General features: G+C 48.3%; 1 protein-coding gene across 2 annotated transcripts in view; it reads right to left on the reverse strand.

Annotated features, from left to right (window-relative positions):
• TMEM255A (transmembrane protein 255A) overlaps positions 1 to 15,449 on the reverse strand; it is a 28,461-nt gene that overhangs the window by 3,540 nt on the left and 9,472 nt on the right. The window contains exons 4-8 of one of the 2 annotated variants that reach the window (XM_065690135.1): positions 9,789 to 9,878; positions 7,827 to 7,889; positions 6,886 to 6,974; positions 4,161 to 4,320; positions 2,724 to 2,867 (exon numbers count right to left, since the gene is read on the reverse strand). In XM_065690135.1, the coding sequence (XP_065546207.1) occupies positions 2,724 to 2,867; positions 4,161 to 4,320; positions 6,886 to 6,974; positions 7,827 to 7,889; positions 9,789 to 9,878 (546 nt within the window). Of the gene's footprint in view, positions 1 to 2,723; positions 2,868 to 4,160; positions 4,324 to 6,885; positions 6,975 to 7,826; positions 7,890 to 9,788; positions 9,879 to 15,449 lie in introns of both variants that reach the window. The other variant, XM_065690136.1, reaches the window with a different exon arrangement.

Raw genomic sequence — 15,449 nt, forward strand, 5'->3', positions numbered from 1 at the left:
CATGCGCTTTATAGTTTTACTGGCTATATCTTTAAAGATGTGAGTGAATTTTGCACCCATCAATAATAAAAGAATGAATGACTAGAGTCACTCAGGTTCCACCTAAACATACAGAAATAGTACAAAAGTAAGTTGAGGATGGAGGAAGAGTCAGGGAAGACTCCAATGTAACTGCTGGGATCGGTCAATGGGCAGAACCTGTCTTCTCCCTCATAGGGATGCCTACTGGGTAAGATTTACACTCTCTGAGTGCTGAACACTTTTATTGGAGATTACAGCCTGTCTGAATATTGCTTTAAATATGTTTTTGCAGTCAGATATTATCACTGGCAATCCACGAACCTTGATTTGTCATGACTTTATATTAATAAAGAGTGCTATTCCATAAACTGTTAGCGTTGGTCCTTCATGGGCGCCAGCAGTCACTGGCAGTGGCTAACGTATTTGAATCATAGTGGGCAGAGGGGACCACTGCGGGGTCCCTCTTATGCTGTTGCCATGATTCCCTGAACAAGTCAAATCACCCTCCAATCCAGTGGGAATGTTCAGTGAAGGGTCCCTATAACAGGAAACTGACAGGCTGGTCGGGCACAATGGTCTCTGCTTTTAGATCAAACACTGGGGTCGAGAAAATCTCCCCCTTTGGTGTGACAGAGGACATCACAGAAAGCCATGCAAACTGTCCCCATTTCAAACAACACAACAGCTCTTCCCTCACACCCTGGGCTCTTGCAGGGGCACAAGCTTCCTTAGAAATTCTGGAGTGTTGGGGTATTTTTCCTATGAATATGTGGGATGAGTGGGAAGCACTGACTTGGCCAATTCTTGCTCCAGAGGTGGTGCAGCCTTTGAAAGGGATATGAGAAGCAAGGTTGGGCTTGCTCCATGTGCTGTAGGATGGCCACGGAGAAGGTGGAGGGTGGCACAGACACTGCTGGGGCCAGGGTATCTGTAAAACCAGTATCTAGCAATCTAGAGCAATTCGCTCTTGCTCAAGGCAAAGCAAATCTCCACAACCGGAGGCTTCAGCTAATGCTTTCATGCAGGCCCTCAAGTTCCCTGGAAGATAAGGAAGGCTCAGACTTGTAATTGCAGTTGAAAGAGAGAGTTGGCTATTTTAAGTATAAATCACCTCGATTTATGCCCTGCTTTTGTGCTGGCTCCTAAGCCAACACCTGTGCTCACAGCAGTGAGACACGGAAAGACTTTCATCCATCTGGCTATGCTGTAAGCGTTAGCAGAGCCCAGCAGCACTTCTGGTTGAAAAGCAGTGCAAATCCACCCATGCTGAGCTCACTGCTGGTACTGTGGCTGCACTACAAAAAAACCCTGAGTTAAACAGCACTTAATACCAGCCGAGCAGCTGAGAAGAGGACTTTGCAGCAGAGCTGGTTTGGTACACGCTGAGGTTGGCATTTTTGTCAATGTAAAATGCTAATACACCACTAGTGACTGTCCCAGGTTGTGTTAATATAAAAAATTACTCACAAATATGCGTAAATAACTCTAGAAATTCTGCTGTAAGTGTTCAGGTATTTCTAGGAGGCCCTGACAACTGTGCTGTCTAATGGTACTAGCAGTAAAACCATGAAGGTCTAGATTCGTGTTACCTCTAATGGCTCTGATGAGGGAGATGGTGGCTATCACAGAGCAAACCTCTAAGTTGGTGTCTAAGATCGTAAGCTTTCGTCATAAAATAAGTCTCCAGCCCTGATGGTTGCAAAGAAAACATCTGATATGTTAAGTTAATGTCCTAGTTTTAGCTGGGAAAGAGATAACTTTCTTCCTAGTATCTGGTGGAGTGCTGTGTTTTGGCTTCAGTCTGAGAACAGAGCTGATAACACACGGGTGTTCTAGTTGTTTCTCAGTGTTGACCCTGGTCAAGGACTGCTCAGTCTCTTATGCTCTGTCAATGAGGAGGGACACAAAAAGCCAGGAGAAAGCTGGTGAGGACACCTGACCTGAACTAACCAAAGGGGTATTCCATACCACAGCACATCATGCCCAGTACATAAACTGGGGTGAGTCATCCAGAAAGGCCAGATTGCTGGGTTTAAACCATGACAGTTATCAACACCACTGTGGTAACATCCACCTGATGGAAGAGTTGAGTAGGAAGTGTCCTCATGTGCTTCACCAAGTGAAAGCTGATGTTTACAGAGTTCATGTGAAGTCACACACTACTAACAGCACAGCTCCGTAACTCAGAAGAGGAAGGGATGTGTTACAGCAGAGCTGATGTTTGTAGGGACCATTCTTAGACCAGCTGCAGCATGTGGAAAAAAACCCATGAAAGAATAGCTTTTCAGTCTGTATGGGTCTTCAGGAGCTCAAATAGCTTGTTTCCAAAAGCTCATCTGTTTCTCTCAGACACAGCAGTTGGCCTAATAAAAACTAGCACCTGAACACCTCACTTTGCCTCTATCCTCAGAGCACTGCAGTGCCAGAGGCAATGCCTATTTTTAATGTGGCCTCTGAACAACGGGGGAGGCAGGCAGCAAGCTCTGTTGCCTTCCCTTCAAGGACAGCTTTCAAGAAAACATTGCCTTTGTAAGAGAGAGCACTGCTACAGACCAGTGCCTAGCAGGAAAGATTAGATATTCTCTGCAGGAACAGGAAAATTAAACTGTGTGGATGACAGGAAGACAGGCCTCCAGAGCCCTGCAGACGGCCTGGATTTAACCTTGCTGTTAAACAAGAAAACAGCCTGTAACATTCCCTACCTGGAAGTCGTATGCGGAGTAGGGAGGCAGGTGAGGAGTGCTGTGGTAGTAGGTGTTGTAAGATGTCACTTGTGGCCTTGAGTAGTAGGACACCGAAGGGTGTGCATTTTCAACCGCACAGTTCAGCGTAGGGAGGGAAGGAGTCTGTTAAAGCAAAAGGAAGAGAATCTCAGGCTACTGAACCAAGTCACAGCAAGCTGACGGCTGAACGAAAGCAGAAATGATTTAAAGGTGCACTGGTTGGCTCAACTCTGTTGCATTAGCCACCAGCAATGCAGTTCCCTCTTAGGCAGCAGGTAAGCCCCAAGGTCACTTCATTTCTCAGCCACCCATTGTTTCCTCTCAGATCCCACAGACTGAGCTGGCAATACCCCAGCCCACACCAGTACTGTTCAGACTGCATCTTCACAACTAGGAAAAAGAACCCATTCATTTTGATTACTCTGTTATTCAGTGCATTTTGAGATCAGCATATTTCAACTCCTCTTACACTGCTGCTGATCACAGACGCTTCTGTTTGCAGAGGTTTACAGGCTGCCTGGTACGGATCACATCCCAAAGGCCACAATGCATAGCTGGGAACACGTCCCCTGTTTTGTTTGGGAAGATGTTGGTGAGTGAAGGTCTATGAAGACTGCAGGAAGGTTCAGAGTTCTGAAGTCAGGCACACTTAGCGCAGGGCCCAACAGCTGTTTGTAAAATAATGTACTACAAATGCTCTTTTCTGAGGGTCTCATTTTGTATTGTTCTGAAGGAGTCACAAGAGATTGAAAAGAAAAAGCGACCCAAATTTATCTATTGAATGTTCAGTTCTCCCCATTGGTTTGTCCTCCGCAGACAACACTGTATGAAAGGTAACAGGAGCCAGGTTAAGTGGGGGTATTTCAAAGCTCATGTTGTAAGAACAGCATGTTTTTTTCATTATCTTATGCTTGCAATCTTCCACCTGGTTCTGGTCTCCAGTTCATCCTCTCAGATTCTGCACCACGAAGAAACCAGATGGAGAGTTTCAGCCTAACACGGCTGTTTAAGCAGTCTGTAAAGCTCAGAACCCTACCACTGCTATAAAATCAACAATTCATGAGCAACCACCACACATTTCCTTGTAGAAGGTCAGTGCTATGGAAAGGAAGATTGATTTTTAACGAAGAGCTTATTTTTATTCATCATCCTGGTATTGCCAACTCCTCTGAGAAATTTCCTTAAGAAAACGCAATCTCCTGGTTTTGTTCACCTTTTCCAATTGTCTTTGGGTGGTGACACCAGACGAGAAAAGTAAATAATTCCCAGTTTCTCCTTAAAGTTGTTTCATGTCCTTCTTTCCAGCCTGACTGCAGTGATGCACAGACCATCTGCACTGAAACACCACCAACTAATTTTAAAAGGCAATTTGCCTGATTTGTCATTTAACACACAGAGGAACTGGTACCATCTTACCATGTCTTTAAAGCCTCCAAGTATCGCTGCTGTGATGATCCCTAGGAACAGCCCCACAATGTTCAGAATTGTTGCCGACCAAAGCAAGTGGTAAAGATGGATGATGTCCTGGCAGCTGCTGACATCAATGTATTCATAGTAGCCTCCAGAAATCTCTACCCTGCTAAATTAGAAAAAAACCCAACAATAATGATAAAACAATGCAACGTATCATAAAATCTAAACACTTCTGCTGGACGGTAAAATGCATTCTGCAATTTAATGATAGCCTGGACCTAACTACAGGGGGAGCAGGGATAAATCCTGCTACATCCCATGCTTGTGGCATCTGAGCTCTCCCTGCATGACACTGGCAGAAGACGGCTTGATCTGTTGTGAAACAAACAAGTCCTTCAGGGTGTGCAAATACCCAGATGACCTTGGGGCTGAATCTGCCTCTTATTTCATCTGAAATCTCCACAGAGCCTTGGGAGGCATCCCAAGGACAAACGGGTCTTGGAATTAATTACCCAGGGAAATCAGTCTGTGCTCCTCACAGCCAGGAGCGGCTGGGTGGGACGGGCACAGGACAGCACAGCACCACAAAGCACGGCCACCTCAGCTGCCCTTTGCAGCTGCACAACGGCACGGGCTGGCAGACAGGGGTCTTTCTGCTCCCGTTTTTCAGCTTTTCCACATGCAGAAAAGAGATGGAGAAGACTTGGCCAAACCCACTGAGGTCATTATTTTGGAAAGGGAAGAGTGGCTCCTGCAACATGTGACCTTGCAGGTGGGATTCTTCAGTAATGACTTCTGTCACTTGGGGAACAGGGTGGCCTTCGGCATAGCTGACCAGATGTAGTGGGCTACAGCAAATTCCCCTGAAGAAAACATGTTTATCAGGGATAAACAATACTAAGGGCTTATGAATGACTCACCTCTGAGCTCACATACGGGGTTAGGCTCAAACTGCATTAAAGGCCTCAAATAGGGAAGAACACTTATATTTAAGGCCAAGAAGCAGGAGATCCAGGCTCAGTTCCTAAGCAGACTCTGCAAGGGCTGCAGGAACCTGCCCCTTTCACAAGCCACCCTCCTTCCCTCATTACTCAACTTCTGTTTCTTCTTTTCCTTTTTTCCTTATCACACAGCAAGCAATGGCAGAAGACATTGCAACAAGGAGACAGGGATTTCAAGTAGAATCAACGCAGAGCATAACCCCAGGCTGTAAAAACCTGTATGTTAGCCTGCATGACCTCTATATAACCTGAGCACATACTGTGACTGCCTTTAACAATGCAACCTGTATGCATTGTTTGCAGGAGCTCGTTCCTATGGAGATGTGTGACAGTGTAAAGCTTTCAGCAAGTCTTGGTTTACCATGGAGAACATTCAGCACTTCAAGGTAAATACAGCATGTACTTACCAACGGGAAGCGGCTGGCCCGATGCTGCCAGAGCTGGGGCTCCCAGCATCAGGAGGGATGCAAGACTGCTATCACCTTTTCTATAATGTCCATCTTTACTTAATATGAGTGCTAATCAGCCTTGAGTGTCTGTGCCTTTCTTAGTGAGATCCCAAAAGGATCAGTGCAGTGCAGAACATGTGTGTGGTACTGAGCAAGACTGAGGCGGTAACAACTGATATCTTAGGAGAAAATGGGTCAGAGGCAGGACCCTGAACCAGCCTGATTGGAGAAAAAACCCCAACAGCACAGGAAAATAAAAAAGCAAACACACAGAAGTTACAAGTTTTCCTATTCCAGTCACTTCCCTGTGTATCGCTCTCTTCAGCAAGTAAAAAGGGATCGTGTTCTGTAAACTGTTAAAGGAAGATGTGAGCTTCACCGCTCTGCAAAGGCTTTCACAGAAACAAAGTCCTGCAGAGACCAGGGATTACCCTTTCCAGCATGCGGAACCACCCTCTTCAACAGCAGCTTTTGATCTTCCTCCACCATCACCAATGATTTAAATGAGGGCCAGCCCAACTAAGTACTGTGGGAAACGCTAAGACTGAAACAGCCCTAGGCAAGAGCCAGCATTAAAAAAATCAATTTATTAATTGCTTGATGACACACATTAGACTCTCCAAATGATACAAGCAGCGCATGCTGTAAATTAAGTTGGCTTAGGCACAGTAGCCACATTTAATGGTGGTGTGATCACTATGCAGGGGTTCTCGACTGGTAACCACCCTTCTAACTCATCTTTGCACAGTGCTGTACACCTTCCAACCTCCTGGGACCATGCGAGATATTCACTGGGCAGAGAGGACACTGATTTATGAACAGGCAGGTGGTACCAGCTTGCGAATTCTCCTGTTAGCAGGGTGCAGAATGAAATGGTGACAAGGCGAGGAAGCACCGTGTCCCAGTTTCTGCATCTTCCATCTTGTAAAACAAAATAAAACCCAGCAAACAAGGGACACTCAATAGAGGAAAATCTGGGGAAGGCACCAAGCATGGAAGTAATGGAAACTCCTACCCTCTTTCTTTTTCCATCTGGGCTGGCCTGGAGCTCACCCATAGCTGGGATGGCTTTAGTGTATTTCATATATCCTTTTCCTTGGTTACCTGTTGCCTGGGAGCCCTTGTGGCTAGCAACCACAGCTCAGGATCCCTTCCCACAGCAGCTGTCATTAAGTGATGCTTTGTCCCGGCCCTGTCCCGGCCCTTCAGACAGTGCAAACCAGCACGACCACTGCTCGCCCTCCCCACGGCCAGCAACGGTATTGTCAGGTTACTCACTTCCCACAGTTGTACAGGTCACAGCAGAAGCAGGTGTTGGTTTTTATTTTCGGTGTGCAAGGCGCACGGCGCTGTGGGTGACAGATTGCCTGTGTGAATGCAGAAAAAACCCATCAAGCATGTAAGGACATAATCACCAAACATGGTTTCCAGCACTATGTGGCCTGCTCTGCATGCAGAGTTTATGCTGATCTCCAGATTAGCCCAAGGAAGATTTTTCTTCCCTTATCTTGCAGCACAGCTCCTACAAAGTACACAGTTATACTGGAACAGAGACACACTAGACTAGAACAGACCAGCATTTCCTTTCACCATGGGGAAGTCACAGATAAGCACATGCCTGCAAAGGAAGGGGGTTGTGCAACTCTTCTCCAAGTAGCCAAGGCCTTGCTGAACTAACACTCCTCACCACACAGCAACTCGGAGCAAAGCGTTGTCAATAGCATGATACAGTCTGACAGCAAGATTCCCATACTGGTGAATAACTGACTAATGTGGTTGACTGCCTGTAGGTAGTAACACCCAAACTCACACAGGTGGTCTCTGGGCTGAAAAGAGAATGGACCCCACCAATGCCACTGGGTAGTACTTACTTTGCATTTTAATTTGGAATACAGTGGTTGTTCAGAACTACTTGGGAACTTGTGAGGAGATCTGAGAGATTCTCAGTGCACAGCAAAGGCAGGCAAGGATGTCCACGCACTATCAGTGTGTGGCAGGAACATCCATCCCCAGTGGGATTCTCTTTGAAGGACACACTAGAGAGCAGAGGTGCAGAGGCTGTTATGTGTTGTTCGTATCCTCCAAAATTACTGCTGGATGAACTCTTAACCCACCACCCTGCTCCTGTAATGAATGTGCAGCTGAAGAACTAGAGAAACTGCTCTGTTTTCCTATCCTATACCCCTTCACAGAGACAGCACAGCCAACCCTGCTCTCACCTCAGGTGGAGTCGTGCTCTTGGAGTAGTACTGACATCGCCCCGCGTACAGCGGCCTCAGGTCCTGCCAACGACAAAGCACCAGGCTTAGCACTGCATCAAAATCAAACTCAGCTCTCTGGTGTGGGAAAAGGCTTTAGAGAGATCCTGCTCTCGCATCAGCACTTCAATACAGTGGTGTTCTGCAACATCCATACATGCAGCAGCTCCCCACCCAGCCCCTGAGCCCCAGATGTTGCTTAAACCCGGTCCTTGGAGGCATGTATTTGTTGCAGCTAGCATGGGAGGCACAGGCTATTAAGCCAGGCTCATTTGTGTGAGGGCAACCCACCCCAAACTGAATGATTCATTCCTCAGCCCCTTCCCAGACACATCCCAGGGCTGCCTGACGTGTTTCTGAGGGTTCTTCATGCTGAATCATAACAACTGCTCCTTAAATTGATGACAAATTTGTCTTTCTGGGCTCTTGACTTGTGGGAAAGCTCTGGAAGATTACCAATGGCTCAGCCTGCACACATGCATTAGCGTCTCACTTTGGGGCAGTCTGGTCCCCAGGGCAAAACGTCGGGGAAAGCAACGCTGGATGCGTATCCACACCAGGGAGACCTTCCAAGGAGCAGCCAGACTTGCTCTCTGGGGATCTGATCCAAAGCTCCGGGTGGCAGGGCAGCGACAGGGAGAACGCTATGTGCTAGTGTGGTAGGAGCACGTCTCCAGACAGACAGTGACATTTCTGGACCATTCAGGGGTGAAGTGAGGCCAAAAGCACATTCGTTCATCAAGAGGCAGAAACCAGAGCCCTTGTCATCCCAGCTGCTCAGGTCTGGCCACCTCAGGCATGCAGACAGCCCTGTGGCCAGCCGGGAGCAGGTGCCAGCTCATGCCATCACCCAACCATGAGGTCAGCACCTAAAAACCCCAGAGCCAGTCTGCAGGGCTCTGACCCACCTGGCCAGGACCAGGAGTCAAAAGAGCTTCACCTTTCTATCGAAGCTAATGCCTCACATGTCTTCACGGGGGGGGGGGATCAGAGAAGGCCAGAACGTGGTGGCTGCATCCAGACAGACAGAGACCTATCACGCAGCTGAGTGGAGCTGCCCATTGCTCTGTCAGCAAATCCTGCTGTCCAGCTGTCGTCTTTCTACCACTGGAACACTCAGAGGCAGGAAAGGGAAGCCAGCTTTACAAGAAGAATAATGAGCCAGCTGACATGAGGAGTTCCCACTGCAGGGGTAATTCTGACCGTCTGAAATTCCCTTCCATTCTGATCACAAATAAACCCCAAATCTGCCCTTTTCATCCCATTTTGCCAAAAATTTAAAGAAAAAGTCATCAAACCGCGGAGCTGCAAGACAAAAATCTGTTTGCTGGTGTTTCAATTAAAAAGTTGAAATGGAATTGTGGTTTTTAATTTCTATACCAATAACTGAAGCTTTTGCACATCCCGCTGTACCAGCAATTGGTCATGACAGCAGTAGCTTGTATGTTTTCAAGTCATCAAATGGAAACTGAGAACCTACTGCAGTGCTTCCTGTTTAGACTGTAACACTTTAATGAGCTTTGTATCAAATTGCTTCATTCTACTACAAGATCCAGTGGTTCAATTAGCATTAAGAACTACCTCTGCTAACATTTAAAATACAATAGATGCAACTCCTCAGATACTGTCCCTTGGCAATAGCTGTAATTCACATTACCTCTCATAGTTCTGAGACTCGGTAAACACATAAAGCATACACAAAAAAACCTAAAACAAAGCTCTTAGAGCTTAATGCTTGCGTTAATTTAAAAATATTTTTTAAAAACTGATATATTTTCCTGAAGTTTATGACCTAAACCAGCATTCAGCACATGATGCACATTCACAGACTCCGATGGGGCCTGATACAGGATTACAGCCACCATCACTTGCTTTCCTCGAGCAAAAGCATTGCAGGACCTGTGTTTTCCTGGGAGCACTTACTATGTGTCTGGCAGCAAAGACACCGTCTACTATGGCACAGCAGAACGCAGCAATGACGCCGAAGCTGATGAAGACGATCGATGCAACCAGCTGAGAAAGGAAAACAAAGCAAAGTGTCATCCACCTCTCCACAACCAAGCGTTTCGTGCCCTCTCCACACGGATACGTAAACCACAGTCGATAAGGCCTCAAGCAATCAATGACCCAAACATTTGCCCAGGCTGCTGGTCTCATTGAAGGCAATGGGATGTGCATCTCCAAGGAGCGCGTCTGCTCCTGCAAGGCGGCAGCAGTAGTAGTGTTGTGCCAGACTGGTACTCTGGGGACTTGATATTGTAATGCAAGTTCTTCCACGACTCCAGCTAAACTTAGGCCGAGGATACACCTCCTCTTCTGGCTGTGCTCTCCTTAACTCTTCCCTGGAGAGAAAGGAGGGGATTTCTTCTCTCCCCGTCCTGGAGCGCTGTGGGGAGCTGCTCCTGTGCACACTCCCCAGGCTGGAAGGCCATAGGAGACCACTGTATGTGACCCTCTCTGGTGGGACTGCACCTTCTGGAAGCAACGCTTTAATGCAGGCATTAAGCATGAATTCATGAGACCAGAAGGCAAGTGATCAGTCTATGCCATCAGTGTTATACACCCTCACAGCAGCCTGGCTGGGCTTCTTGGCGCCAGGTTGCGGCAAGCATAGCCCACAGGCTTGGGGAGCTGCAAGGAAAGACATACCCACCTTCAGCTCAAGGAGGGAATTTAGACAAGTCTGATCCAATGGGTCGAGGGAGGTGATTCTCCCCCTCTTTTCCGCTCTGGTGAGACCCCACCTGGAGCACTGTGGCCAGCTCTGAGAACCCTAACACAAGAGGGATGTGGAGCTGTTGGAGCAAGTCCAGAGGAGGCCACGGAGATGCTGTAAAGGCTGGAGCAGCTCTGTTCTGGAGCCAGGCTGAGAGAGCTGGGCTGGGTCAGCCTGGACAAGAGAAGGCTCCAGAGCGACCTTAAAGCAGCTCCAGTGCCTAAAGGAAGGCAACAAGAAATCTGGAGAGAGTCTTTTTACAGGGCATACAGAGATGAGACATGGGGTAATGGCTTTAAACTGAAGGAGGGTAGATTCAGAGACTACAAAGAAGTTCTTCCCTGTGAGGGTGCTGAGGCGCTGGCACAGGGTGCCCAGAGAAGCTGTGGCTGCCCCATTCCTAGCAGTGTTCAAGGCCAGGCTGGACACAGGGGCTTGGAGCAACCTGGTCTAGTGGAAGGTGTCCCTGCCCATGGCAGGGGGTTGGAACTGGATGAGCTTTAAGACCCCTTCCAACTCAAACCATTCTGTGATTCTATGATCCTCTTCCACCGGCCACATCCTGCCCATTCTTAAAATTAGGGTGAAAGCATTCAGAAGATAAGCCAGAAACACTCAACCTCCCACCCAGGTATGAGAAACAGTCTCTACTCCAACTACGCCACTTTAAACACCATGTCTGCCAAAGTGCCAGTGCTCAGCTGGGGGACCATCCACGAGTGCTGACACAACCCTTCTCCTCACTCCTGAGCAGCCGCTCAGTCACTGGTAGCAGGCTCCAGACCAGTTCATCACACACAGAGCTCCCAGTACCCACCTCCCTTGTCAAAGCACATCAGGGATACGGGCAGCGCTGTGGAGGGAGGGCAAGTGTGGCATTCAAACTGGTTCACAAAGACATAGCTTGGGGAACAGCAGTACTTCCACTTAAAGAACTGGAAGCTTAATTGGGTTTTTCCCTGGTGGTTTTCCATGCCAGTGATCACAGCCTTCAAGTATTGGTTGCTGGCAGGAGTTAAAAACTGCCTTTCTGCAAGTACAAAGGCGACTCTGGTCATCAGGAGCTTTAGGCAATAATAAAAATCACTAACAGCACATATAAAAAAGTAGCAGCTTGGCCAGCACTGACAGGTATCGCAGGTCTCCTGGCATGGGGATGTTTGTTTTAAAGCTCCAGGTGCTAAGTGTGCTCAAAACCCTTGGTTCCTGCCACTGCACGAGTATCTAGTTCTAAGAAAGACAAGCCAAACCCCTTGACAAACACAAGCCAGAAGGATCCTATATGTATTTTTAAAGTATCTCAGGATTTTTAGGTTAATCACACTGGTTTTACCTAAACCTCTCTCAGTGAAAACAGACCTTCCTCCAGCAACATCCACGTTCAGACCAGGTCAGCTTGAGCAACGAGTGGAGATGCAGGAGGGCTCACTCAGGACAATGGAAACAGTCACTGTACAATTGCTTAGTTCAGTGAGCTTCAAAATGAGAGAAAATGAAATGGTTTTCTAGATGAGGCAAGTATTCAAGACATGCAGGAGTAGACAGAGGATACTGTGTAGTTAACCCAATGACCACACCAACAGGTCACCATCACTAATAACAAGCTATTACTGGACCATTAGATGTTGTGCCGCAAAATACTCGCAGATGGCAGCAGGTGACAAGTTTTCCAGGATCAGGTCCTATGCTGGGACCCTGTTTCTGTCAGCTATGAACACCAGCATTTCCCCTCCACTCAGGCCCATGCCATCTCCGCAGCTGGATCACAACTTGCACTATCCAGTACAGCAGTCACGCTATTTCACTACCATGGCCAGTGAAACCACACAAGGGGAGGAAGCACAGCTTCTTGCAGTCTTGGTGGAAGAAATGGGGTTTATGGCTTAGGTTATTTTGTAGCACGTTTAGTCTTCATCTGTATTGTCCTTTGTTTCATACGTACATGAAAGAGGATATTCTCCCTAAATAGCATGACCCTTGGAGATGGGAAGAGAGCCAAACACTAAATATATACAAGCAGGGTTATTTGTCGGTTGCCCCTGGTTGCAGATAGCAGCTTATTTAAAATAAAACAAGGTTAATGATGATACTTTCCTAACAGCCCTACTAGGACATAAGGATCAGGTGTTAGCAAAGGGCTTGCTCGCTTTATTTACACCGTTTTTTCTCTCTCAGCTGGAGAAAGAAAAGCCTGAAAAACAGACACTAAGAATTTATGATAATCAAACAGCAAATAAAACCATACAAATTAATTTAAATAGACACCCCCCCCCCCAATGGTTTTCAACTAATCTCATGATTTGCCAACAAGATTTTTGATTTGGGGTTGTCAATCCTGTCACAGCAGCAAGCAGAAGTCCCTCTTAAGAGCTGTGTGACAGTAGTAAGTGGTCTTTGCTCAACTAACTCCTGCTGAGGCCAGCCACGACAAGCAGCATTCGGACAAGAACAGACAAACTGGGTTCAGATAGTGCAGGCCATGAAGCAGGAGCGTCCTGGGCTGAGGCTCCCTCTGGGCCATGGTCCAGGGACACACGGGCTGTGAAGCTGTCGGTTATTACTCTTCCATGGCGTGCCTGACTGCCACAAAGGCATCTGAACACTGACTCCTCACTTGAAAACTGCTGAGCGCAGCTCGGGTGTAAGTCAGAGGTGCCGGCAGCGCTGGCAGGCAGCAGGCAGAGCTGCTGGGCAGCTGGCCCTCCCTGGGGCAGGAAAGCTCTCCCTTACCTCGACAAGTGGGAAATGCAGACGCACAGCATGAAAGCCGATACACTGGGGTAGGAAAAATGAGAGAGGTCTATTCCTGTCGGCAGGCGGGAGAGAAGTGAGGAGTGCCGCTTCAGGTTAGCTCTAGCCCTCAGCCACGCTGGCTCGCTTGACTCCTCAAACTCCACAGCCGCGTAACGGGCAGAAACATGCACAAGAACATGGCAGCATAATCCTGCCATCATTAAAGAGCCACTGCGTAACAACCAACACCAGAACGGCCTTTTAGCAAACCAGGACACTGGGAAATTCACACAGATAAAATAATCCCACATTGCCAGAGGGATCATGGAAACATGGAATGGACAAAGCTGCTCCTGGGCAAGGCTGGGCTGCGCTGCGCCGAAGGCAAGGGGACAGTGAGTGACAGCTACTGCACGTCCTCTGTGCGGTCAGAGCAGACACTGGAGCTGCCAACCGCGGCAGCAGTGACGCAATCCCTGCAGAGCTGGGTCATGCATGCTGCTTAGGACACAAAACAATAGAGAGAGGAAAAGAATTAACATGGGCTACCCAGGGCTCAGAATGACAAAGTCAATCAAGTCAGAGCCCCGCTGTGTCACTCACGGGCACTCCTGTGAAGAATGCAAGACTGGCATTACATGGCCATTGCTCAACCAGACACTGACATGCTGCTAGGACAGAAAGAACAGGACACGCTGTTCTTCTAGAGCCAGGGTGAAAACAACCAAAAATATCCACTGGGAAACCCACCTTCCCTGCACCCTGTCTGACTGTGGGAAACGCAGCTTTGCCCTCCTCACAAGTCTGCCTGTCCCTCTCCCTCCCGCTCTGCAGGGAGCACACTGTTTGCAAAGCAAAGGGCAAGGCAGCCCAGCCTCTGGATTAGGACAAGCACAGATTTCTCCCAAATCCCTCCGCAGCTTGGCAAACGTACTTTAGCCTTGCTCAGCAGCACACCCTGCTAACCAGATCCCCACATCCCCTCTCCATTCCTGCAAGAGCAGCAGCGCTGGGCCTGCGGAACAGGCTGCAGGGACAGACGATCCCCCCTTAGTGCTGTGCAACCTCACATGAGGTAGGCTGGAGGGATCTCACTACCAGAGCATGGGGCAGCCACTGTGGGGGGGATTGCAGCCCCTCTTCCTGGAGAGCTGAGCAGGAGCAGGAGGCAGACACACCAACAGGATGCTATTTGAGCTGGACAGAACCTCCCCATTTGCTATCTCTCACCAGCCAGCCCCATGTGTCAAGCAGAGAACACAGGCTATCAATCTCAGTCTTACCTGCCTGCCTCTTCTGATCTCCCCCCACTCCTTTTGCTAAATTCTCCCAAAAACTTCCCCCCACACTAAGACCTGCTACTGACACCTCCAAATACTACAGCCCGTACCTTGAGGCAGAGGCAGGAGGATGAGAGGCTTGTGAAACAGCGTCTGTAAGACATGTCAAGAGGCCATCAGAGACCCAGCCAAGGCCCCATCACTCTCCTGTGCTTGCTAAAGTGGGTAATCTGGGCCAGCTCTCTCCCTGCTGCAGAGAGACGACTCAGACCCCAGCACAAACTTAGCTGTGATCATATCATATCAGCAGTGTTGGTCTCACCTGATTTGTGCTATCTGCATGCTCTCTGCCCACTGCTCTCTTCTGAACATTACTCCCACAGAATCATAGCATCACAGAATTGGAAAAGGTTGGAAAAGACCTTTAAGATCAAGCTTAGCTTAAGTCCAACTGTTCCCACAGCACTGCCAAGTCCACCACTAAACCATGTCACTAAGGGCCTCGTCTACACAGTTTTTGTACACTTCCAGGGACAGCGATTCCGCCACTTCCCTGGGAAGCCTGTTCCAACACCTGAAAGGACACCAGAGACCTGCCTAGACAGTGGCTGCCCAGCTGCAGCACATAAGAGTCTCCTTGCAGTGTAAGGAGGGAACCAGAGCGCTGTGGTCCACACATCTGGTCTAGCCAGCATCCTCTGTGCTTCTCAGGTCCCCAGCTGCTACTTTACAGCATGCCAAGTTTCTTGGCTTTCCTTCCTGCTTGAAGAGGTGTTTGGAAACAAGGACCAACAATGCATGTGTTAATCAGCAACACCAGAGAAGTTGGTTGCTTTTCAATTTCACCAGTCTTCG

The sequence above is a fragment of the Lathamus discolor genome, chromosome 9 (assembly GCF_037157495.1).
Source record: "Lathamus discolor isolate bLatDis1 chromosome 9, bLatDis1.hap1, whole genome shotgun sequence".
Taxonomy (NCBI): domain Eukaryota; kingdom Metazoa; phylum Chordata; class Aves; order Psittaciformes; family Psittacidae; genus Lathamus; species Lathamus discolor.